The sequence below is a fragment of the Dendropsophus ebraccatus genome, chromosome 2 (genome assembly GCF_027789765.1).
Source record: "Dendropsophus ebraccatus isolate aDenEbr1 chromosome 2, aDenEbr1.pat, whole genome shotgun sequence".
Classification (NCBI taxonomy): domain Eukaryota; kingdom Metazoa; phylum Chordata; class Amphibia; order Anura; family Hylidae; genus Dendropsophus; species Dendropsophus ebraccatus.
Genome location: NC_091455.1, coordinates 213,438,535 through 213,463,618, shown reverse-complemented (window position 1 = coordinate 213,463,618; position 25,084 = coordinate 213,438,535). Strand labels below are relative to the sequence as shown.

Sequence of the window (25,084 nt, the reverse complement as noted above, 5' to 3'; positions counted from 1 at the left end):
TGTGTTAGGTGAGGTCCCCCCTCCATCATAGATGTGTTAGGTGAGGTCCCCCCTCCATCATAGATGTGTTAGGTGAGGTCCCCCCCCTCCATCATAGATGTGTTAGGTGAGGTCCCCCCCCCTCCATCATAGATGTGTTAGGTGAGGTCCCCCCTCCATCATAGATGTGTTAGGTGAGGTCCCCCCTCCATCATAGATGTGTTAGGTAAGGTCCCCACCCTCCATTATAGATGTGTTAGGTGAGGTCCCCCCCCCCCCTCCATCATAGATGTTAGGTGAGGCCCCCCCCTCCATCATAGATGTGTTAGGTGAGGTCCCCCCCTCCATCATAGATGTGTTAGGTGAGGTCCCCCCCTCCATCATAGATGTGTTAGGTGAGGTCCCCAACCTCCATCATAGATGTGTTAGGTGAGGTCCCCCCCTCCATCATAGATGTGTTAGGTGAGGTCCCCCCCTCCATCATAGATGTGTTAGGTGAGGTCCCCCCCTCCATCATAGATGTGTTAGGTGAGGTCCCCCCCTCCATCATAGATGTGTTAGGTGAGGTCCCCCCCTCCATCATAGATGTGTTAGGTGAGGTCCCCCCCTCCATCATAGATGTGTTAGGTGAGGTCCCTCCCTCCATCATAGATGTGTTAGGTAAGGTCCCCACCCTCCATTATAGATGTGTTAGGTGAGGTCCCCCCCCCCCCTCCATCATAGATGTGTTAGGTGAGGTCCCCCCCTCCATCATAGATGTGTTAGGTGAGGTCCCCCCTCCATCGTAGATGTGTTAGGTGAGGTCCCCCCCTCCATCATAGATGTGTTAGGTGAGGTCCCTCCCTCCATTATAGATGTGTTAGGTGAGGTCCCCCCCTCCATCATAGATGTGTTCGGTGAGGTCCCCCCCTCCATCATAGATGTGTTAGGTGAGGTCCCCCCCCTCCATCATAGATGTGTTAGGTGAGATCCCCACCCTCCCTCCATCATAGATGTGTTAGGTGAGATCCCCACCCTCCCTACATCATAGATGTGTTAGGTGAGGTCCCCCCCTCCATCATAGATGTGTTAGGTGAGGTCCCCCCCCTCCATCATAGATGTGTTAGGTGAGGTCCCCCCCTCCATCATAGATGTGTTAGGTGAGGTCCCCCCCTCCATCATAGATGTGTTAGGTGAGGTCCCCCCCTCCATCATAGATGTGTTAGGTGAGGTCCCCCCCTCCATCATAGATGTGTTAGGTGAGGTCCCCCCCTCCATCATAGCTGCTTTGATGCCATAATAAGCTGGACGGTCCCAGGACCGCACACTAACAGATCTAAGTGGATTCCTGAGAGATCCCTTTCACTTACTGAGGTCTGGGGGGTTTCCATCAGATTTCCATTTATTCTGCAGGGTTTTATTGGACAAAACATTACTGTTTGCAGGGTTTCTTTTATCCTCTCCTCCAATCCTGTAAAATAACCAGAACTTGTGAACCGAGTCCAATAGAGATGAGTACAACTCTAGTCTGATCGTGCAGCATTTCATTGCTGATGGCTGAAGAATTTGGTTGCAGCCTTAGGGAGTCCTGGAAAAAATGGATACCGCCTATAGCCGATGGCTGTATCCACCAGGACTTCCCAGGGCTACATCCAGCTTCTTCAGCAGCACGCTCGGACTCGAGTACGCTCCATTTGCGCTCATCTCTAGTCTCCATACACCCTGTGTGTGGGGCTCTCCCGTCAACGACAGATGATGGAAAAATCACCACCCTACCCCTTTGTTCTGTGAGAGATAAGGCGCTGCCAGAGCTCTTTGGCAGCACCTTACCTCTTCCTTCTCCATTGTTTTGCAGCTTCAGGCTGGTGAGACGTTGAGGAACAGCAGCCACTCGAGTACGGCGGCCGATCTCCTTCACTCCAGGCAGCAGATCCTGAGCTATCAGCAGCAGCTGGAGGAGCGGGAGCAACACCTGAGCCGCTGCCAGAAGGAGAATGAGGAGCGGGAGCAACACCTAAGCCGCTGTCAGAAGGAGAATGAAGAGCTGCGGACACAAGTCACATCTCTGCAGGATCACATGCACAGGTTACACCAGGTCTGTAGGAACAACAACATGGAGCTTTATACAACACCGCACTGATCCTAAAGTAACACTGATCCCCCATCCTGGCTGCTACTATAAGGTTACTCTGTGGTGTATGACCATAACAGCCTCTGCTCATCTGGGGAGGCTTCCGACTAGATTTGGGGGGGTTGTGGAAATTTTTGTTCATTTGATATTGATGGAGATCAGGCTGACAGTCTCCATTCTGATTCATCCCAAAGGTGTTGTATGAGGTCAGGGCTCGGGGTTTGGGTTCCTCCATCCCAGACTCCCCTTCATGTCTTTATGGCCCTCGCTCATGTACACTGGGGAGCAGCCATGCTGGATCTGGAAAGGCCGAACCCAAACTGTTCCCTCGAAGATGGAAGCCACTATTGTCCACAGTGTTTTGGTACTGGAGAATTAAAGGGGAACTCCTGTGAATTAATTTTTCTTTCAAATCATCTGGTGTCAGAAAGTTAACGAAATTTGAAATTTACTTCTTCCAGTACTTATCAGCTGCTGTATGTCCTGCAGGAAGTGGTGTATTCTCTCCAGTCTGACACAGTGCTCTCTGCTGCCACCTCTGTCCATGTCAGGAACTGTCTAGAGCAGCAGCAAATCCCCATAGAAAACCTCTCCTGCTCTGGACAGTTCCTGACATGGACAGAGGTGGCAGCAGAGAGCACTGTGTCAGACTGGAGAGAATACACCACTTCCTGCAGGACATACAGCAGCTGATAAGTACTGGAATGCTGGAGATTTTAAAATAGAAGTGAATTACAAATCTATTTAACTCTAAAAACAGTTGATTTGAAATTATTTTTTTTTGGCTGTAGTACCCCTTTAACCACAAGATGCTGTATGCATTCACTCAATGGAGAATTTCATGGCAATATCATGTAATCGCTGCATGTAATGGAGCGCCATGTGCTTTATTAGTGGACAGAAGCTATGGCCGTCTAATTGCTGATCATGCACAATATGGAGGCAGGTGATGGTTCCTCTGTATCCAGCCTGTACACCTGCTGTAGGACTATGTGCAGGTCGCTGTCTGTGTTGCCAGGGCAGAGGGCCTTGTGGTTGCTTAGAGGAGATCCCTATGGGAGAGACCCTGCAGGAAGCTGCGCACAGCTCAGGATATGATCAGTCTTTCCTATGTCCATCATGTTTATTCCATCAGAATGTAACTCCATTGCAAAATCTGAACACGGCCTTACAGAGTACTTGTTTTATTTGTAGTGGTTAGTGCATCCACATCAGAGATGTTGTTTCTTTCGAATCAACTGATGTCAGAAAGTTATATAGATTTGTAATTCACTTCTATTCAAAAATCTACAGTCCTGTAGTACTTATCAGCTGCTGTATGTCCTGCAGGAAGTGGTGTATTGTTTCCAGTGTGGAGAGCAGTAGAGGTTTCCTATGGTGATTTGCTGCTGCTCTGGACAGTTCCTGACATGGACAGAGGTGGCAGCAGAGAGCACTGTGTCAGACTGGAGAGAATACACCACTTACAGGAATTACAGCAGCTCATAAGTCCTGGAAGACTGGAGATTTTTAAATAGAAGTAATTTACAAATCTCTAACTGTCTGACACCGGTTAATTTGAAAGCAAATAGTTTGCCGGAGTTCCCCTTTCCCCTCTCCTGTGCACACAGATCAGAAGGAGGACGGGCAGCATTACTACTATACTATAACATGAGAAGCTCCTGCCATGTGCACACAGATCAGGAGGGGGACGGGCAGCATTACTACTATACTATAACATGAGAAGCTCCTGCCATGTGCACACAGATCAGGAGGGGGACGGGCAGCATTACTACTATACTATAACATGAGAAGCTCCTGCCATGTGCACACAGATCAGGAGGGCGACGGGCAGCATTACCTGCTCAGGATGTGTTGTTAATGTTTAACTAAGCAATTGTGTGATTGTATTATTACTATTAGTGTGACCTTTTTTCAGGAGAAGTATAAGCAGAAGTCACCAGCATAGCTGCCTGTAATATAGCTGTTGTGTATGGTGGATGTGAAGGGCGTGTCTGTGTGTGTGTATACTTTCAATTATTTTTATATATACATAGAGTGATATTATTTATTATATTGAATTAATCAATAGATTTAATTAGTGATTTATAGATGGTTAGATATAGCTGAGGGATCAATAATAAGGATTAGATTCATTAGAGTCATAAGATAAATATATTAATTGGGTGATTGCTAGACATGAAAGATTGATCAATGGATAGGAGATAGATAGGAAGATAGGTAGATAGATAGGTAGATAAATAGATAGATAGGAGATAGATAGATAGATAGATAGGAGATAGATAGATAGATAGGAGATAGATAGATAGATAGATAGATAGATAGATAGATAGATAGATAGATAGATAGATAGATAGATAGATAGATAGGAGATAGATAGATAGGAGATAGATAGATAGGAGATAGATAGATAGGAGATAGATAGATAGATAGGAGATAGATAGATAGATAGGAGATAGATAGATAGGAGATAGATAGATAGGAGATAGATAGATAGGAGATAGATAGATAGGAGATAGATAGATAGATAGATAGATAGATAGATAGGAGATAGATAGATAGATAGATAGGAGATAGATAGATAGATAGATAGATAGGAGATAGATAGATAGATAGATAGATAGGAGATAGATAGATAGATAGGAGATAGATAGATAGATAGGAGATAGATAGATAGATAGGAGATAGATAGATAGGAGATAGATAGATAGGAGATAGATAGGAGATAGATAGATAGGAGATAGATAGATAGGAGATAGATAGGAGATAGATAGATAGATAGATAGATAGATAGGAGATAGATAGATAGATAGATAGGAGATAGATAGATAGATAGATAGGAGATAGATAGATAGATAGGAGATAGATAGATAGATAGGAGATAGATAGATAGATAGGAGATAGATAGATAGATAGGAGATAGAGAGATAGATAGATAGAGAGATAGATAGATAGAGAGATAGATAGAGAGAGATAGATAGAGAGATAGATAGAGAGATAGATAGATAGATAGATAGATAGATAGATAGGAGATAGATAGATAGATAGATAGATAGGAGATAGATAAATAGATAGATAGATAAATAGATAGATAGATAAATAGATAGATAAATAAATAGATAGATAAATAAATAGATAGATAAATAGATAGATAGGAGATAGATAGATAAATAGATAGGAGACAGAGAGAGAGAGTTATGAGAAATATGCTAGTTATAGATATGATAGATAGATAGATAGATAGGAGATAGATAGGAGATAGATAGATCGATAAATAGATAGATAGATAGATAGATAGATAGATAGATAGATAGATAGATAAATAGATAGATAAATAGATAGATAGGAGATAGATAGATAAATAGATAGGAGACAGAGAGAGAGAGTTATGAGAAATATGCTAGTTATAGATATGATAGATAGATAGATAGGAGATAGATAGATAGGAGATAGATAGATAGGAGATAGATAGATAGGAGATAGATAGATAGGAGATAGATAGATAGGAGATAGATAGATAGGAGATAGATAGATAGGAGATAGATAGGAGATAGATAGATAGGAGATAGATAGATAGGAGATAGATAGATAGGAGATAGATAGAGAGGAGATAGATAGAGAGGAGATAGATAGATAGATAGGAGATAGATAGATAGATAGGAGATAGATAGATAGATAGGAGATAGATAGATAGATAGATAGATAGATAGGAGATAGATAGATAGGAGATAGATAGATAGGAGATAGATAGATAGGAGATAGATAGATAGGAGATAGATAGGAGATAGATAGATAGATAGGAGATAGAGAGAGAGAGTTATGAGAAATATGCTAGGTATAGATATGAGAGATAGAGGGGGTGGGATTCCTCTCTGAGCACATGGTGGACCTATGAATAGACATTACTCTCTGTTGTCAGCCAGTGGTATGTTCCTATAGTAAATATATGGTTATATTTGGGTTTGGGGATTGGTCTGCAGTACACACTTTATACCTCTACACAACAAAGACTTCAGGACCCATATCTGATGCCGTACTATTAGGAGGGGGAATTCTCCACCTTAACAATCGTGCTGTAGAACAAAGCATAAACTGCGATTGTAGTTATGCCGTCTATTATGTCTACAATGTGGTCTAAATCTCTCGTTTCTCTTCAAGGAACAACAGAGAGAACTTGAATCATCCTATGAAGAAAGGCTGAAGGAGAAGGATTCGGTGGTGGATAGCCTGAAATCTGCATTACACAATGAAGAAATCAAGTGTACAGAACTGAAGGAGAAAATATACGCGGCTGAGAAATCTGTCGATGAACTGCGAGAACAATTAACCCAGAAGAGCCTGGAAATAAATAGCCTCTCCGAAGAGCTAAACACTTCCAAACAAAGAGAGAGGAGATCCTCAGACGAAATCAAGCAGTTAATGGGCGCTGTGGAAGACCTTCAGAAAAAGCATCATAAAGACAGTCAGTCAGAGGCAGAGCTCGCTCAGCGAATGGAATCGGAGACACAAAGAAAACTGGAGCAGCTTCAGGCTGAGCTAGACGAGATGTACGGCCAGCAGATTGTTCAGATGAAGCAGGAGCTGGTCAGGCAGCATACATTAGAGATCGAGAGGCTGCTGGACCAGCACAAGCAGGAGCTGGACAACCTCTCCAGACAGACGTCCATCACCGTGACTGACCAACGCATTGATGAACTCAACGCTGTCATAAATGAAATAAACACCAAGCTGCAAGAGTCTGAGGAAGAGAGGAAAAAAATGAAGGAAGATTTATCCAAAAAACTTGAGTTCGCTTCCTCCGAGAAATCCCACCTGCAAAAGCAGATGGAGGATCTAATCCAGGACCTCAGCTTTGCCAGGGAGCAGATCCAGAAAGCCAAGCAGAGCCTTACCGAAAAAGAAAACCAACTCAACGAAGCCAACACTTTCTTGACCACCATAGATGACCTTAAGGCGGAACTGGTTGCCGCCAAGGAATTTACCAAAGAATTAGAATCTAAACATGAAGCCGAGGTGACGAATTACAAAATCAAGTTGGACATGTTAGAGCGGGAGAAAGACGCAGTGCTGGATAGGATGGCGGAGTCTCAAGAGGCGGAGCTGGAGAAACTTAGGACGTATTTCTTGTTCAGTCAAGAAGAGGAACTCACTAAGCTGAGAGAAGAGTTGGGTCAAGAGCATCGGACAAATATCGAGAACCTGAAAGATAACTTGGAAATACAGTACAAGAACCAGATAGAGAAGATACAGCATGACATGAATCAGACCATCACCACCATGCAGTCTGAGAAAGATAGCTTGATAACCAAACAGAATAACTTAATGCTTGAAATTTCGAAGCTGAAGGACTCACCGCAATGTGTCTACGATGCCAGGTCGGAAGAAATGATGGTTCAGATTAATGAACTGCAGAAGGAGCTGGAGTGTCTGAGAAGAGAGGAGAAAGAGAAGGGAAGTATCGAGCAAGAGGTTCAGGTCTTACAGCTCAGGATCGAGGTCCTCGAGAAAGAGGCGGAGGATAAAGATGCTCTCAAGGAGAAGCTGATTGTTCTTGAGGCCGACAATAGGCTTCTTAGGGATGAAAACGATGCCTTACAGAGTAGGACAAAAGACCCTAACACCGAAAACTGTGAGAAACTTACCGAACTAGACCTCAAAAAGCAGAATGAAGAACTCTCCTTGGAAAACGAAAGACTGAGGAACCTGGAGCTCCGGCTGAAAGAGGAGATCGAGCTACAGAAGAACACCTTCTCTTTCGCGGAGAAGAACTTTGAGGTCAACTATCATGAACTGAAGGATGAGTATACCTTCCTGGCGAAGGAAAAGGAGCAATTAGAAGACAGCAAATCGAAGATGGAAGAGGACTTTAGATTAAGGTTGCAAGCTTTACATCATGAACTGGCAAAGTTTAAAGGGGATGCGAGGGGAGAGACACGGGCTGGGGCCGCAAAATCTGTCAAAGTCCATAGACTTGATGTTGGAGAGGTTGTCGAGAAAGACACTACAGAATTAATGGAAAAACTGGAGATTGCCCAGAGGGATAAGCAAGAATTATCTCTGAAACTTTCCAGTCTCTCAGAAGAGTTACAGCTAAAACAAAATGAGATCAACCAGCTGAAAGAAAAAGTCAAATCTTTGGGTTTAGAAAGAGATCGCGAGACGATGGAGGATGAATCCTGTATAGAGCACAAAGACAATGTCCCCATAGCCATCTATAGCCATGTTCTGCTGTCCGGTGATGGTGGGGATACACATGTACTAGAGGAAAGTGTCCGTCCAATAGAAAGTCCTCACTTACATGTATCTTCTCAAGATAGTTATCTGCAGAAGGAACTTCAAGACCTGTTAATGGAAAGAGAATCCCTTCTACAAAGGGTACAGGAGCTGACGGGTAAACTGGAGGCTGAAACTTCTCTGGTGGAAAGTGCAAGACGAGAGAAAGACGAGCTTCAGCAGAGAGCGTCTGCGGCCGTCCAGGAGCAGGTGGGTGGACTCTCCGCAATGTCATTACAAATAATGTGAAACCTAGTGGGCGATGATGCTGTTAGATTCTGTCACCGTAAACTCTAATGGGGGAATCATTTTTATGTTCTTCTGCAACTGAAGACCTTTCTCCCATCCTGATGGTAACAGAATATATGTATCGTATATGTAGTGTGTGGTCACAGTATCAGGGGAGTATGCTAATTTCCTTACAAAGCCAAATGGTAAAGTTCTTGGTCACCTTAAATCCTAAGCTTTCTATGTTTAGGGTAATGTCTTGACCAGGATGGTCTAGTTCTGGTTGGTGGCACATGGGTGGTGAATATTCAGGGACCTGTGTGCATCCTTTGTTATTTCTTAGGTGATGGAAACATCTCTCTCTCCCCATCACTTCTGTCTCCTTATCCCCTAAATCTCCTTAGCCCCTTCTTTTTTCTCATTCTCTCTATCCTTGTTCCTCTCTCTCTATTTGTTCGATATCTTCTCGTTGTCTGTCCTCATCCTCCCTCTCTTTCTCCACCCCTGTCCTCATCCCCCACTCATTCCTCACCCCCCCTGCCTTCATTCCCCCTTCAATCTGTCCCCCCCGTTCTTTCCTCATTTTCTTTTTAATTCTCATACCCCCCCATATCTTCATTCTCCTTCTATCCTTGTCCCCCCCATATCTTCATTCTCCTTCTATCCTTGTCCCCCCCATTTTGTCCTAATTTCCCCCTCTATTCTCGTCCCGACCCCATCTTCTTTGCCTTCATATATTCATTCCTCAGCCCTCTCCCCCCCCTCCTCAGCCCTCTCTCTACCCCCATCCTCAGCCCTCTCTCTCCCCCCCACCCTCAGCCCTCTCTCTACCCCCATCCTCAGCCCTCTCTCCCCCCCATCCTCTGTCCTCTCTCTCACCCTCCATCCTCATCCCTCTCTCCCCCATCCTTGACCCTCTCTCTCCCCCCACCTCTTAGCCCTCTCTCCCCCCCATCCTCAGCCCTCTCTCTCACCCTCCATCCTCATCCCTCTCGCCCCCATCCTCAGCCTTCTCTCTCTCCCCCATCCTCAGCCCTCTCTCTCCCCCCCATCCTCAGCCCTCTCTCTCGCCCCCATCCTCAGCCCTCTCTCTCGCCCCCATCCTCAGCCCTCTCTCTCGCCCCCATCCTCAGCCCTCTCTCTCGCCCCCATCCTCAGCCCTCTCTCTCGCCCCCATCCTCAGCCCTCTCTCTCGCCCCCATCCTCAGCCCTCTCTCTCGCCCCCATCCTCATCCCTCTCTCTCGCCCCCCATCCTCATCCCTCTCTCTCGCCCCCATCCTCATCCCTCTCTCCCCCCATCCTCAGCCCTCTCTCTCCCCCCATCCTCAGCCCTCTCTCTCTCTCCCCCCCATCCTCAGCCCTCTCTCTGCCCCCATCCTCAGCCCTCTCTCTCTCTCCCCCCATCCTCAGCCCTCTCTCTCTCTCCCCATCCTCAGCCCTCTCTCTCTCTCGCCCCCATCCTCAGCCCTCTCTCGCCCCCATCCTCAGCCCTCTCTCTCCCCCCCATCCTCATCCCTCTCTCTCGCCCCCATCCTCATCCCTCTCTCCCCCCATCCTCAGCCCTCTCTCTCCCCCCATCCTCAGCCCTCTCTCTCCCCCATCCTCAGCCCTCTCTCTGCCCCCATCCTCAGCCCTCTCTCTCCCCATCCTCAGCCCTCTCTCTCTCCCCATCCTCAGCCCTCTCTCTGCCCCCATCCTCAGCCCTCTCTCTCTCCCCATCCTCAGCCCTCTCTCTCTCCCCATCCTCAGCCCTCTCTCTCCCCATCCTCAGCCCTCTCTCTCCCCCATCCTCAGCCCTCTCTCCCCCCCCATCCTCAGCCCTCTCTCCCCCCCCATCCTCAGCCCTCTCTCTGCCCCCATCCTCATCCCTTTCTCTCCCCCATTCTCGTCTCCTCTCCCCCCCCCATATCCTCGTCTCCTCTCTCTCCCCCATATCCTCGTCTCCTCTCTCCCCCCCCCCCCATATCCTCGTCTCCTCTCTCCCCCCCATATCCTCGTCTCCTCTCTCTCCCCCATATCCTCGTCTCCTCTCTCCCCCCCATATCCTCGTCTCCTCTCCCCCCCCCCCCCCCCATCATCTGTCTTTTTCGTTTTCTTGTTAAAAAGAAAGAAAATAAATAGAAAATCCATGACAAATTGTGCAGAGAAACTTTTAGTCCATTACGTCTGAATAGGTATCTGAAATTGCTGGTTTTCTCCATTGAATTGCCGTTTCACGTGGCTTCGCAGGCAGATAGGTTTGGGCTCTTACGTATTGGCTCATTGTTTCTGTGACTCAGCCGATGCCATTTACATGCACAATGTCGGCTCCTACTCGCCGCACTATGGGGAGAGACTTTTCCATCTTGCTGATTCATTCTCCTCTTACAGCAGGGTTAGATACGGCTCATACGGCCACCGGATCTCCCTCATTTCTACTGAATCTCATGAAGACCACCATTGGGGATCTGAGTTCTCTTCACTAGATATTGCAGCTGCTGGATGGTGTCTGCACCCGGCTGGTCCGACACATATGGTAGATAGTCGTCTCAGCCAATCCCACCACATGTTTTTCAGTAGAGACGGGGGGTAAGGCGCTTCTAGACGACTCTGGCAACGGCTTATCTTGCTGAGAACAAACATCTTCAATTTGATGGCAACAATACACTTCAGTTGGTGGACCAGTCCCATCAAAATCGTCAGGTTCAGCTAATGAATGTGTCATTTGTATAGCCAGCTTAAAGGGGCACTCCGGTGAAAAAATATATATTTTTTTTAAATCAACCGGTGTCAGAAAGTTATACAGATTTGTATATTCTGATTTAAAACCCAAGTACTTATCAGCTGCTGTATGTCCTGCAGGAAGTGGTGTATTCTCTGCAGTCTGACACAGAGCTCCCTGCTGCCTCCTCTATCCATATCAGGAACTGTCCAGAGCAGCAGCAAATCCCCATAGAAAACTATATAATGCGCTCCCCACCACTGTTCTGATAGTGTCATCTGTTTCCATACTGTCCCTGTGTCATGTGACCAGCACCACCAGAAAATAATATGGCGTCATGCGTCTTAGAATTTGCTTGTCCTTTTTCAGGTGACTATTACACAAAGTGATTTTTTTAACAATAAACAATATCAAACGACTGCTAGGGCAAACAACCTCAAATCGCTCACCCAATTACACGGAACGATGATCGTTACTTATGATCGTTCTTGTGGTCGTCCTCTCGTCTCTACTGTGAACAATTTGCAAAGGATCAATGATAAAGATAGGTTCAAATTCTATCAAACGATTTCTCGTTGACTGTTTAATCGTTGTCTACAGAAATCGATTATCATTCAAATCCAAACGATGTAATGATTTTTTTAACGATAATTGTCCCGTGTTATAGGGCCCTTACTATGAATTAAAGGATGACATCATTACCTGTCAGGTTCCGCCTATCTCTGAGACCCCTCCCCATCCAGCTGTATCTGTACCAGATCAGAATATATAGCGGAATATATAGGTGAGCGGCAGTGATGAAACTCCGCCCCCTCGTTCTCCAGCGATTCATGAGAAATGTAGGCAGCATTAAAAGGTACAGCTGTGGGGTCAGTATGGCTACCCCCTATGGCCGATCTCACACCAAATGTGAACATAGCCTAATACAGTAACATAATAATCAACTTTTATCTACCTGTCCTGGTGCCGGTACAGCGCCGCGTCCCGCTCCTCGACCCTGCTGCCAGTCTGCACCTCTCCCCTGCAGCTACGTCACATCCCGGCTGATGGATGCCACGCTCAGCCAGTCAGTGAGCTGATCACATGAATCGGATGACGATTCGAATACGACTGGCGCCGACCCGGGTCATATATAAAAATATTTGTTAATGGGAATGACGCATCCGCTTTGATGCCTTGAGAAAGCGCTTGAGGGAGTGTGCGTTCCTCTACATCCAGTTATGTGTTTTTGGATACAATAAAGATGGTATGTAATCTTGTATACAGGTACATGCGCTTTTTACATGGGGGACATAAAAAATACAAATCCAAATTTCCTAATAATAATGCATATGAGTGACCGGAGACGACCCCGTCCCCATTACACAACGTCCTTAGGTCTCACTCCAGGGTACCAGATAGTTAGACGTTTCTTCTGCAATGTAACACAAGACACATGGCATCCTGATGAGGCAGCCAGACAGGTGTAGACGACCCCTTTAAGGTCAGCTCTATAGGGGGAGATTGGCGTATAGCGATATACCGTGCAGGAGGGCTTATTATTGTTCTGGGGGTCTCTGCCATTGTCATTGTTCTGCTCCATCTACAGAGGGATCTGATGCTGCAGCTGGAGGCACAGCGCATCAGTCTCACCCAGATCCACAGAGCCCATGTGGAGCTGATCGCAGAGAACTCCCGAGCTGAGAGAGAGCAGGAGCTGAAGCGGCTGAGAGATTCCCTGCTCGCCTCGCAAGAACAAAAGACTCGCCAGCTGCAAGAGCTGCATCAGCAAGAATCCCCGAGCCGCCCGCCACCTCAGCCGCAGCCACCGCCGCTGCCGCAGACAGGTACTCATCACTCACAGGCTTTGTGTCCTATCCTCTCACTATATCACCACCTAGAATAGGAGGCACACCCAGATCTACACAAAAGAGGACCGCAGGGGGTCATTTCCTAACAATTCAATGATTCCATCTATTCTACAGATGTGATAATACAATGTATGGGACAATACAGATTGTCTTCTCAGCAGGATAGTGTCCGATACAAAGGAAAGCTACCCCCTGCAGGACAGGCCGAACAAGGGGACATCATCTTTACTTACAGCCTAGGAGAGTTATAGCACTGTATGTCTGGTGGTTAATAGTAGCAGAGGGGTTAATGTCGGCTTTCCTGGTGGTCTGGGGTTGTGGAAGGGTTAATGTCAGCTTCCCTGGTGGTCTGTGGTAATAGAAGAAATACTGACGGCTTTCCTAGTGGTCTGTGGTAGTGAAGTTGTAATGCCAGCTTACCTGTGGGTTATAGTAATGCAGGTGTTAATGCCATCTTACCTGGTGGGCTAGAGGTTTTTAGGTGTTAGTGCCATCTTACCTGTGGGTTATAGCAATGAAGGTGTTAATGCCAGCTTACCTGGTGGGCTAGAGGTGTGGAGGTGTTAATGCCAGTTTACCTGTTGGGCTAGAGGTGTGGTTAATGCCAGTTTACCTGATGGACTAGGGTCATGAAGGTGTGAATGCTGCATCCGTTTTGGTGTCCTCCTATAGTGGAGGGATTGAGACCTGCTTCCCTGATGATATAGAGTAGTGCAGGGGCTAATCCCCTGTTCTTTAGGGTATTCCTCTCCCCTCTGCCCCTGGCCTTTCAGCGTGTAGGATCCCTACAGACTACATGTCCTGGTAGCCATGTGCAGACCTCTCTGCATCCTGAGAGCACTAGTGACTGGTATGAGAGGACAGGAGCGTCTGGCTGAGTCCTGTGCCTCCTCCTCCGCGGTCACTGTCTTTGGAGAGTCCGGATTACCCCAGTACTGACTGAGTCCTGACACGTCTGACTAGCAGAGCTCAGCTTGGCTGTAAGCGATTAGTGGGGGGGAGAGGGGGGGGGGAGGGGGGGGGGGTCTCACCACCTCATGTCTGACGCTAGTTACCCTTTATGTGTATATTATTTTTTTTTTACAATGTATATTTCCAGGTGTTCTTTACACTCCTTTATTTCATGTACAGATGCTGAACGTGAAACATGCCAGGACCTCACAGAGATGCTGATGAAGAGGATCCATGAAGAGTGGCATCATATTAGTCAGGTTAGATCGCAGCCGACATACAATAAAGAGCAGGGATGCAAGGTTTTCATTTATCGTAGCGCCTCTAAAATAAAATAAAAAAAAAAAGCTTTTAGCAGGCCTTAGGGGCGGAGGAGGGGGTGGACTTACAAAGAGGTTTGAGCTGCAGTGGCCAGTGACTCCTGTGGCCAGATTCACTTTGTCCATTTATGATAAAATATGTTAGGAAGGAATAGGGGACAGAATAGAGTTTGAATGTAGGTTCAGACTACACCAAGGGTTTTGTAGTCTGTTACCATGGAAACATTTGTAATTTGCATAAAAGCTGTAAAAACAAAATATTTTTAATGAAGACTCATTACAAAGTTGCTTCATTTAGATATTATTAGAATTTTAAGAGATAACCCAAGATTAGAAAAACACAGCTACTTTCTTTTCTTCCAAAAACTGCGCCACCCCTGTCCTCAGGTTGTGTGTGGTATTACAACTTGGCTCCATTCACTTCAGATGAACTCAAGGCGAGAGAGACACAGTTTCTAAGAGAAAGCAGCCATGTTTTCCTAATACCGGATAACCCCTTTAAGGTTTTATAGAAACTCAGCATTATAAAGGGGATGTGTCTGGAGGGTGGAGGTGTCTTTATAGACATGTTTGCAGTAATCTATGGACTCTGTTATTTCCAGGTCTTTGGTGAGAGGCTGACTGATGAGAAGGACTCGACTGAGGAGGCCGAAGTCATGAGCAATCTTACCGATTCTAGATTGCTGGAACAACACAGAACAGCCATGCAAAGTAATCCATTTACTCCCTGCTCCCATCCTCTTACACCCAGGTCCCTCTATTCAGTGATGTAGTGAGCATGATAGTATATAGTGGATAATATGAACCGCAGCACATATATATATATACACAGCAGATATGGAGCACACTATGCTGATCACCATTGTCTGCAGTTGGTTCCATATTGCACTTTTTAATGCACATATTAGGGTTCAAGCTCTCCCCTCTCATTAAATGGGTACTCCAGCACAAATAAAAATTTAGAAAGTTATACAAATCTAAATTATTTCATCTTAAAAATCTAAATTGTTCCAGTACTTATCAGCTGCTGTATGTCCTGCAGAAAGTGGTGTATTCTTTCCAGTCTGATGGTATATGCACATGGAGCAATTCTGTGCGGAATCTGGATTCCGCTGTCCGCCCAAAGAATTGACATGTCATTTCTTTGGGTGAAGAACGGAATCCACCCAAGCATATAATGGAGCCTATTGAGCTGGCAGAGTAGGAAGCGGGGAGCGTGCAGGGACAAGCGGCGGATTCTGCATGGAGCTTTCCGCTAGAATTACTCCATGTACATATACCCTGACAATGCTCTCTGCTGCCACCTCTGTCCATGTCAGGAACAGTCCAGAGCAGGAGATGTTTTCTATGGGGATTTGCTACTACTTTGGGAAGAGAACGAAGTGTTTCATGTCAGTTAGTGATTGATAGTCATATATATGGGATGCAGTATTCTATATATAATGTACAGAAGCTTCACATTCCACCACCATGTGGGGTAATAGGCCAAAGATACTTACCAGTTCACTGTATTCAGTCTATTAAACTCAACGGGATTGCTGCCAGTAGGATTGTGGTATATGTAGACAAACATTGTAATATGCATCTGACATAAATAAAACACAGTGTGAACTGAGCCTTACAATGTATTCTATTTTTCAGCTCTACATTCAAACCTGGAATCCCTTTTGGAGAGGTTTTTGAAAGAATATAAGCAGATGAGAGAACTTTCCAGTTATATGGAAAAGGTAAGTAAGACCATGTTTTTGTGTTCGCTAAGTCAGTGGAAAAACGGATGCACACAAATACACCTGTTTTTTTAATCTGTCTTTTCATCCATTTTTCATCCGTTTTGTTTTGCAAAAACGCAGTGTGAACCCAGCCTAAAAGAAAAGACCTATTTGCTATCGCTGCATGCCTTATCCTGACCATTAAAATATAACTTTATTAACCTCCATGCAGTGGACAGTGCAAGCTTAAAAAGCAAACAACCTCCACTAACCTGAAATGGTTTACTGTACAAACACTGAGCCTCTATACAGCCTAATGGTCAGAAAAATGGAAAAAGATGTTATAGGGCGTGAGAATTTTTAGCGAGTATTAAAAAAAAAAAAAAGACATAAATTAAAAATTGTAGTAATTGTACGGACTCACAGAATACAGTTTGTCAGTTTTTTTAACTTGCACAGTGTAAAAAAATAAGAAAAATTCACTACAATTTATTTATATAGTTTTTTGTTTCACCATACAATTTATAGTAAAATGAAAGGCGTAATTAGAAAGACAACTGGCCCCGCAATAAACAAGCCCCCATATGGTTCAATGGATAAAAATTAAGATTTATACGGTTTATAAGGAGAAAGGGCAAAAACATCAAAGCGCAAAATTTAAAATTGCCTTGGTCTTGAAAAGGTTAAAGGGGTATTCCACTGAAACAAAACTTTTGATATGTTGCTGCCCATGGTGAGACTAACAATTCCTTCCATACTTGTTATTATCTATTCAGTCTTCTTCCCCCAGTTCTCAGCTGCTGCTTTCTGCTCAAGACACAAAAATCTTGTGTGTGAGCTTTTCTGTCTCTCCCTCCTCCCTCTCCCTTCTGAGATGGCTGATGTAAACAACTACCTGACAGGCTGTATTTGCAACATTGTAGATTATTTGTAATGCTGTGAGGGTTGTTGTGTATTGTTGTGCATTCAGCAGAAAGCAGCAGCTCAGAACTGGGGAAAGGAGACTGAATAGATAATAATAAGTATGCAAGGAATTGTTAGTCTCACCATGGGCAGTAACATATCAAAGGTTATGTTTTAATGGAATAACCCTTTAAACAAAAGTCTCCAAAAGCATTTCATGTTATTGCTATTCCTTACATCTTTATTTAAGTCTAATATAAATGCATCCTGCTGTTTCTGAGGTTTTGATGTGTATCACTATGACACAGGCTGACAGTCGGGGGCTCCCAGACAGCGTACTGGCAGCCCACGGTCATTTCTAACAGGAAATTTGATCATGTTACAGTAGCTATTGACTACAGGCATTAATGGGATCGGTTTCTCTGATTCTTGTCCTTAGAGCAGGGACTGAACCATTAATAAACAGCCTAGCCCCCCTGCTCCTGGGGTACACAGGGCCCCTGTGCATCATTTATTCCATACAGGGCACTGCATCATATAGCGGACTATTGGCGGTCAGTAAGGGGTTAATATTGGCGGCTAATTCCCGCACCCGTGCCTCTCTGGCGCTTCGTCTTTCAATTATTTTCATCCTGATAAACATTTATATGCAAACCAATAGAGCAGAGTACACGGCGGCGTCCGTCCCGTATACCGCGCAGCAGCGCCAAGGAGGAAATTCATATTCAAATCTGCTGTGACCGGTAAGACGCCTCTTTGTTCTCCCTCTCTGGCGTCTCTCCTGATAACGTGTTTGTCGCACAGACTCTTTATTCTTTGGCGTCCCGTATTGTTTTCTTACAGGCAGGAGATCTTCCAGCGTCCGAAGAGGAGATCCCAGCGGTGACACCGATCGTGATCCATTCGCCAAATCCTGCAGCGAGCCAGTCAGGTAACCGCCGAACGCCATACTGGGAGGTTTACAGTGTATATAGGTTTATTTACGGAAACTTTTGCTTTATCGATTTTGCTTTGATTGCGGATTTATGTGGCTTACACTCCAATCCACCTTCAAAGCAAAGGTAAAGATGGTGGTATATATGTGCTACACATCCCGATATGTGACTGATAACCCGGGAAATTTTATGTCTAGCTTTGGAAGTTTAAGGGGAACTCCAGCAATTTTTTTTTTTTTTTTTTTACATCAACTAGTTTCAGAAAATTATATAAATTTGTAATTTACTTCTATGTAAAAATCTACATTCATCCAGTACTTATCAGCTGCTGTATGTCCTGTTGTATTCTCTCCAGTCTGACACAGTGCTCTCTGCTGCCACCTCTGTCCATGTCAGGAACTGTCCAGAGCAGGAGAGGTTTTCTATGGGGAGTTGCTGCTGCTCTGGACAGTTCCTGACATGGAGAGAGGTGGCAGCAGAGAGCACTGTGTCTGATTGAAGTAAATACACCATTTCCTGCAGGACATACAGCAGCTGATAAGTACTGGAAGACTTGAGATTTTTAAATAGAAGTAAATTACAAACCTATATAACTTTCTGAGACCAGTTTATTTTTTTTTTCTGGAGTTCCCTTTTACCATATGAACATAATAAATGCTGACATATGACATAGCTGCAGCCATACTATTAGATCTATAAGATTACTGCGGGTCCAGGTTATAACTCTCACTTGTTATATGACTAGATGGGGAGCACATGAGTTTCTCTCAGTCACCTCCAATATGCTCTCCCACAGTAATCCCTATTCTCCTTGGTCTCGGCAGGTGTCCAGGAAGCTCTGATCTCTCCGCCATCATCATCATCATCATCAGAAGTGGAGAGACTCAAAGCGGAGTTCAGTCAGCAGAGATCTCAGCTGGAAGCCAAGCATGCGCAAGAAATCCAGCACCTGCGATCTTATTTCCAGCAGCAGCTGAAGGAGAATGAAGAGCGGTTCTCTACAGAGATAATCCATCTGCAGGAGAAGCTGCAGGATGGCACAGCCGGCTCTCTGGAGTCCAGGTGAGGTGGCCGGCTATCCCTCACTCCTCCACAGCCATTCATCTACCCACAGATAGTGGAGACAGAGGCGCGACCTTCATAGCTGTGCTGAATATTAAGGCGCTGAGGTGTCGCCCATGGTCTAGATGTAGCAGCATCTGCAGTCTGGAAATAGAGTCACATATCTTTAGTATGGCATTAAAGGGGTTTTCCAGCACTACAAAAACATGGCCACTTTCCCCCTACTGTTGTCTCCAGTTTGGCCGGGGTTTTAAAACTTAGTTTCATTGGCGTAAATGGAGCTTAATTGCAAACTGCACCTGACCTGGAGACAACAGTAGGGGGAAAAGTGGCCATGTTTTTGTAGCGCTGGATAACCCCTTTAAAGGGACATTCCCATCTCAGCTGATGGATATAAAGATTCTTACAAATACAGTCATTTACCAAACTTTACTCTCCTCATGTGCTGCTCCTTCCCTTCTTTTCCCTACAGCCCGTTGTCTAAGTTACTAGCCACCACTCTGCTCTAAAAGCAGTGGTCTGGCCGGTGTGTGTGTGTGTGTGTGTGTATATATAGATACAATGTAGATGTATAGAGGTATAGTATACTCTATAATACATGCATACATATAAACACAAATCAACTGGTCCCAGCAAGTTCCAGAGATTTTTAATTTACTTCTATTAAAGAAATCTCCAGTCTTCCAGTACTTATCTGCTGCTGTATGTCTTGCAGGAAGTGGTGTATTCTTTCCAGTCTGACACAGTGCTCTCTGCTGCCACCTCTGTCCATGTCAGGAACTGTCCAGAGCAGCAGCAAATCCCCACAGAAAACCTCTCCTGCTCTGGACAGTTCCTGACATGTACAGAGGTGGCAGCAGAGAGCACGGTGTCAGACTGGTTAAAATACACCACTTTCTGTAGGACATACAGCAGCTGATAAGTACTGGAAGACTGGAGAGTTTTTAATTGAAGTAAATTACATTTTCTGTTACTTGCTGGGACCAATTGATTTGAAAGAAAAAAAATGGGTGAACAGCCCCTTTACCAAGTTTTGCAACAGACTTTGGTCAGATCTTTCATTGACTTGAATGGTTCCATTCACTGACTGCAAGCACAGACTGATATGCAGTTAAATGTTAAGTATTTTCACATCTTAAATGCAACAAAACACTTTGTGATTGGAAGAATGAGAAATAGGCGTTAACGCAGCAGTGTTACTCTGGGACACTACACGTATAGGTAATGTTCAGTATTGCGTAGAGTAACTCTTGCTTTCTCTTCTCAGAGATCGCGGTCACATTGAGCCGTCCGTAGAGCTGGGGCTGGAGGAAGCTGCCATATTTCAGAGTATAGTTGCTCCATCTAGCGACGTGTTAAAGGTAAACACCAGGCGAGAAGACGCTTGATATCAGTCTTTGTTTGCGTAACTCCATCGGCTTCCACTCCCCTGGTTACAGAACCAGCAGTATATACAGGAGCTCAGGCTGCAGCCATGCTGATTTATTATTGGGACCAGAGGCGCCTGCCAGTAACATTATAAGTGGTATAATCTGGTGGTAAGTAACAGCGTCTGCACCTCTTACAGTTTAAAGGGGTACTCCACTCAAACATAACTTTTGATATGTTGCTGCCCATGGTGAGACCAACAATTCCTTCCATACTTATAATCTATTCAGTCTCCTTCCCCCAGTTCTCAGCTGAAAACACAAAAATCTGTGTGTGAGCCTCTCTTTCTGCCCCCCTCCTCCCTCTTCCCTTCTGAGTCCCTGCCTGGCTGGATCTGCAACATTGTAGATTCTTTGAAATGCTGGGAGGGTTATTCTGAGGTCAAATTCATAAACTCACTGTGATTAACCCTCCCAGCATTACAAAAAAGCTAAAATGTTGCAGATAAAGCCAGCCAGAGACTTGTTTACATCAGCTGTCTCAGAAGGGTGGAGGGGGAGACAGAGAGAAAAGCTCACACACAGATTTTTGTGTCTTCAGCAGAAAGCAGCAGCTGGGAACAGCGCTCTGCTAATATTTGTTGGGGGGGCTCGGAAATTCTGTCTTGTGGCTCTCCAGCTGTCTCAAAACTGAAGTAGCTGTCAGTGCATGCTGGGAGTTGTAGTTTTGTTACCGCTGGGGAAACCCAGGTTAGAGCAGGCCGCTTTAGTGGACGGGTGTCTGATTATAAACTTTTTATATCTGTAGATTGATGAGGCGGCACAGATGGGGGATCATTCTCTACGTCAGCCCTTCGGTCCCATCTATCAGCAGTTGCAGACGCTGCGACAGGCGCTTTATACTAAGTATGTGGAGGAAGTAAACGCTTTAAAGAAGCAGCATGAAGCGGAACTGGATCAGCTCCGAGCCGACCTGACAGCACAACACAACAAAGAGAACGACGCTTTGAATCAGGAGATCATCCACCTGACAAAGGCCAAGCAAGAAATCCTCAATGGCAGCTCCCAGGAGCCGGCATTGTATCCCATACCGGAGGAGAAGGATCCCGAGGACTTAAATCAGCTGGTGGAGGAACGATTCCATGAGAAGATTGAGGAGGAGGTGGCTCGGGTAAGTCCCATACAAATTGCTCATCCTGTCTCTTCTATGACTGCTTTTATAGCAAATCACACCCTGGGCATAAGCAGAGTAATGGTAAATGGCTGAAATGCACTGGTTGTGTCAGATCTTCTCTTATTTTGATGGCAAGAATTACACTGCATGCTGCCGCTTTGTTGTTACATTGAAAAGTATTGGAAAACCTTAACAAAAAGGTCTCATAGAGTCCTAAATGCATTTCAGCTGCTTGTATCACCCTGTGGGAGGGTCCGCTGCTTGTATCTACCTGTGGGAGGGTCAGCTGCTTGTATCTCCCTGTCGGAAGGTCTGCTGCTTGTATCTACCTGTGGGAGGGTCAGCTGCTTGTATCTACCTGTGGGAGGGTCAGCTGCTTGTATCTACCTGTGAGAGGGTCTGCTGCTTGTATCTACCTGTGAGAGGGTCAGCTGCTTGTATCTCCCTGTGGGAGGGTCTGCTGCTTGTATCTACCTGTGAGAGGGTCAGCTGCTTGTATCTACCTGTGGGAGGGTCTGCTGCTTGTATCTACCTGTGGGAGGGTCTGCTGCTTGTATCTACCTGTGAGAGGATCTGCTGCTTGTATCTACCTGTGAGAGGATCTGCTGCTTGTATCTACCTGTGGGAGGGTCTGCTGCTTGTATCTACCTGTGGGAGGGTCTGCTGCTTGTATCTACCTGTGGGAGGGTCAGCTGCTTGTATCTACCCGTGGGAGGGCATCTACCTGTATCTACCTGTGGGAGGGTCAGCTGCTTTTATACACCTGTGGTAGGGTCTGCTGCTTGTATCTACCTGTGGGAGGGTCAGCTACTTTTATACACCTGTGGTAGGGTCTGCTGCTTGTATCTACCTGTGGGGGGGTAAGCTGCTTGTATCTACCTGTGGGGAGGGTCAGCTGCTTGTATCTACCTGTGGGAGGGTAAGCTGCTTGTATCTCCCTGTTGGAGGGTCCACTGCTTGTATCTACCTGTGGGAGGGCATCTACCTGTGTCTACCTGTGGGAGACTCTCTAAGTGTAGCGGGAGCTTAGACAGAAGTACAAGCAGCTCATATTGGGGACAGGGGGGGAAGTGAACCTAGAAGGACAGCTCACATAAGCTGGAGGTAGGGAGGAGAGCACACAATGATCACAAGGGATAGACATAAAGCAGAGCACACACCAGGCTATAGAAGAGAAATTAACCATCATTTTAATAAAGACCTTTTACACCGTAGTAAGTATAAATCAAACATGTAAAATGCTTTATAAAGGTGTCTATAAGCCGTAAGGAACATTCTCCTTGTTCATCCCTGTATAGAAGCATTTCTACCTATGGTCTCCTTAGTTCCTCTATACCAGGGATAGGGAGCTTCCAGCCCTCCAGTTGTTGGCTGTCCAGGCATGATGGGAATTGTAGTTTTGCACCAGCTGGTGGGAGTGAAGGTTCCCCATCCCTTCTGTATACTGTAAAAAACGTTTGCCCAGAAGAGATTTATTGTTGTCCTCCATAATGGATTAGCCGTATAGCGATCGCCTTACACCTGACGCTGTGCTCCCATCTGCTCTGCCATCCTTCACGGTCTCCATTATATAAGGTCGCAGACCAGTCAGGTAGAACCAGCCACTTTCTATCTCCCATTATTTGCCACCATGATCTGGTTTCGATGTCTCGGACGCGGCTCTTACCTGGGAGGGATCAGGTTTCCCGGCTCAGCTATCAGGTCTCTTTATGATATAGCAGAGCTGTGTTTGCCTCCGCCACCATCATAAGAAATAACTGGCAACTTCAGTGACCGGTACCTGAAATAATACAGAGCGATCTTTACTATCAGCAGCTATAAAGCACCATGATAAAGTGGGGGAAGAAGCTTTGTAAGTAACCTCATCACTAAAGTATACAAGAACCCTGCAGTATGCACTCAGGGCACCAGGTGGCAACTACAGTGGTCACCGGGGGACTGAAAAGTATATTTGACTTGTAAATATTTAGACTTTGGAGTCAAAGCCGCTCAAGGAATATATATATATATATATATTTTTATAATTTTTTTTTTTTTAATGCAGATCACTGAATATTATATACTAGTATTGAGATCAGTGTATAACTGTATGCAGTGATAGTGGCAGCTGCAGGACAGCAGTACGTTTGTCCTTCTCTAATTCACTTACAGTGAAGCATATATAAATATATATGTGTGTGTGTATAAAGATAAATACAAGCTGTGTACATATATATATTATATCTTGCACATAGGGTGTGACCCTGAGACGTCATGCACCAGTCCCTGTACTGTGTGCAGAGATTATATGCTGCTGGTTAGATTGTTCCATTGCTTCCTTTACCTTATACTTGTGTGATGGTGATGATGTATGTATTATGGGGAGGAGCTATATACTCCTGTAGGGCTTCTCACGTATCTAAGCCCTCTCATATCACACACTGCACGTTTTTTACATTTCACTTTTGCATAAAATCTTGTGGCAAGTGCCGCTTCACCCTGAACCAGCAGCGACCGGGGGGACATGTGACGTTCCTGGTGTCTCTGGATGGTTTTGGGACTCCTAACATTGTAGGAAACTTTTTACTGATCTCCTAACACCGGCTGTATCTAGTAATCGCCTCCATCCTTTCCCGTTTTATAAGCAGAACAGGCTGAACTTTTGCTCCAGGACTCCTGAGGTTTCACGGAGAATTAAAGGGATTCTTTAACTCGGATTGATCCGAAATTATCCTTCGATCCGACCATAAGTATCAGAGCAGTGGCCGTCTTAAAGGGGAACTATCAGCAGGTTAGACTAATCTAACCTGCTGATAAATCTTTTATAGTATGTCTCTAAGGCTGGGTTCACACTACATTTTTGCAATCCGTTTTTTTCATCTGTTTTTTGCAAAAAAAGATGAAAAAAAACGGATGCGATTGTGTGCATCTGCTTTGATCCGTTTTTCCATTGATTTACAGTATAAAAAAAACGGATCAAAACAGATCAGTTTTTTTAACGTACACAAAAACTTAGTCAACCTTATTTTTGTGTCCGTTTAAAAAAAAAAAAAAAAAAAAAACGGATCCGTTTTTTTCATAATGGAAGTCAATGGAAAAACGGATCAAAACAGATGCGCGCAACTGCATCCGTTTTTTCCATCCGTTTTTGCAAAACGGATTTCAAAAACGTAGTGTGAACCCAGCCTTACCTTCATCCTCCACCATTCCGGTGCAGTTGATCGGACCGTGAAGCAAACGACTATTAGGAGCACTGCCCGCCCCATATCTACAATCCACCCCTCGCGGATTGGCACTATAGGCAGTGCTCCTAACGGTCTCACTGGACCGTGAAACAGACGACTTACTGCACAGGAATGGTGCTGAGGATGAAGGTAAGAGCTTCCTCCTCAGCGTCTCAGGGACATATCAGCAGGTGAGCTGTAACTCTCAGCACCCTGACCGATTAGCTGGTATAAGCAGCAGAGCTCACCCTATATTTCCTGTTTACCAGGCATAGCGCCGTACTATTAGTGTAGTGGCCGTGCCTGGTATTACAGCTC

General features: G+C 45.3%; 1 protein-coding gene across 6 annotated transcripts in view; it reads left to right on the top strand.

The window, feature by feature from the left end:
• AKAP9 (A-kinase anchoring protein 9) overlaps window positions 1-25,084 on the top strand; it is a 161,265-nt gene that overhangs the window by 46,551 nt on the left and 89,630 nt on the right. For all 6 annotated transcript variants that reach the window (XM_069959453.1, XM_069959451.1, XM_069959452.1 and 3 more), the window contains 10 exons: window positions 1,814-2,053; window positions 6,248-8,572; window positions 12,881-13,118; window positions 14,274-14,353; window positions 15,016-15,124; window positions 16,055-16,140; window positions 17,869-17,956; window positions 18,785-19,022; window positions 20,290-20,383; window positions 21,198-21,560. In XM_069959453.1, the coding sequence (XP_069815554.1) occupies window positions 1,814-2,053; window positions 6,248-8,572; window positions 12,881-13,118; window positions 14,274-14,353; window positions 15,016-15,124; window positions 16,055-16,140; window positions 17,869-17,956; window positions 18,785-19,022; window positions 20,290-20,383; window positions 21,198-21,560 (3,861 nt within the window). The remainder of the gene's footprint in view (window positions 1-1,813; window positions 2,054-6,247; window positions 8,573-12,880; window positions 13,119-14,273; window positions 14,354-15,015; window positions 15,125-16,054; window positions 16,141-17,868; window positions 17,957-18,784; window positions 19,023-20,289; window positions 20,384-21,197; window positions 21,561-25,084) is intronic.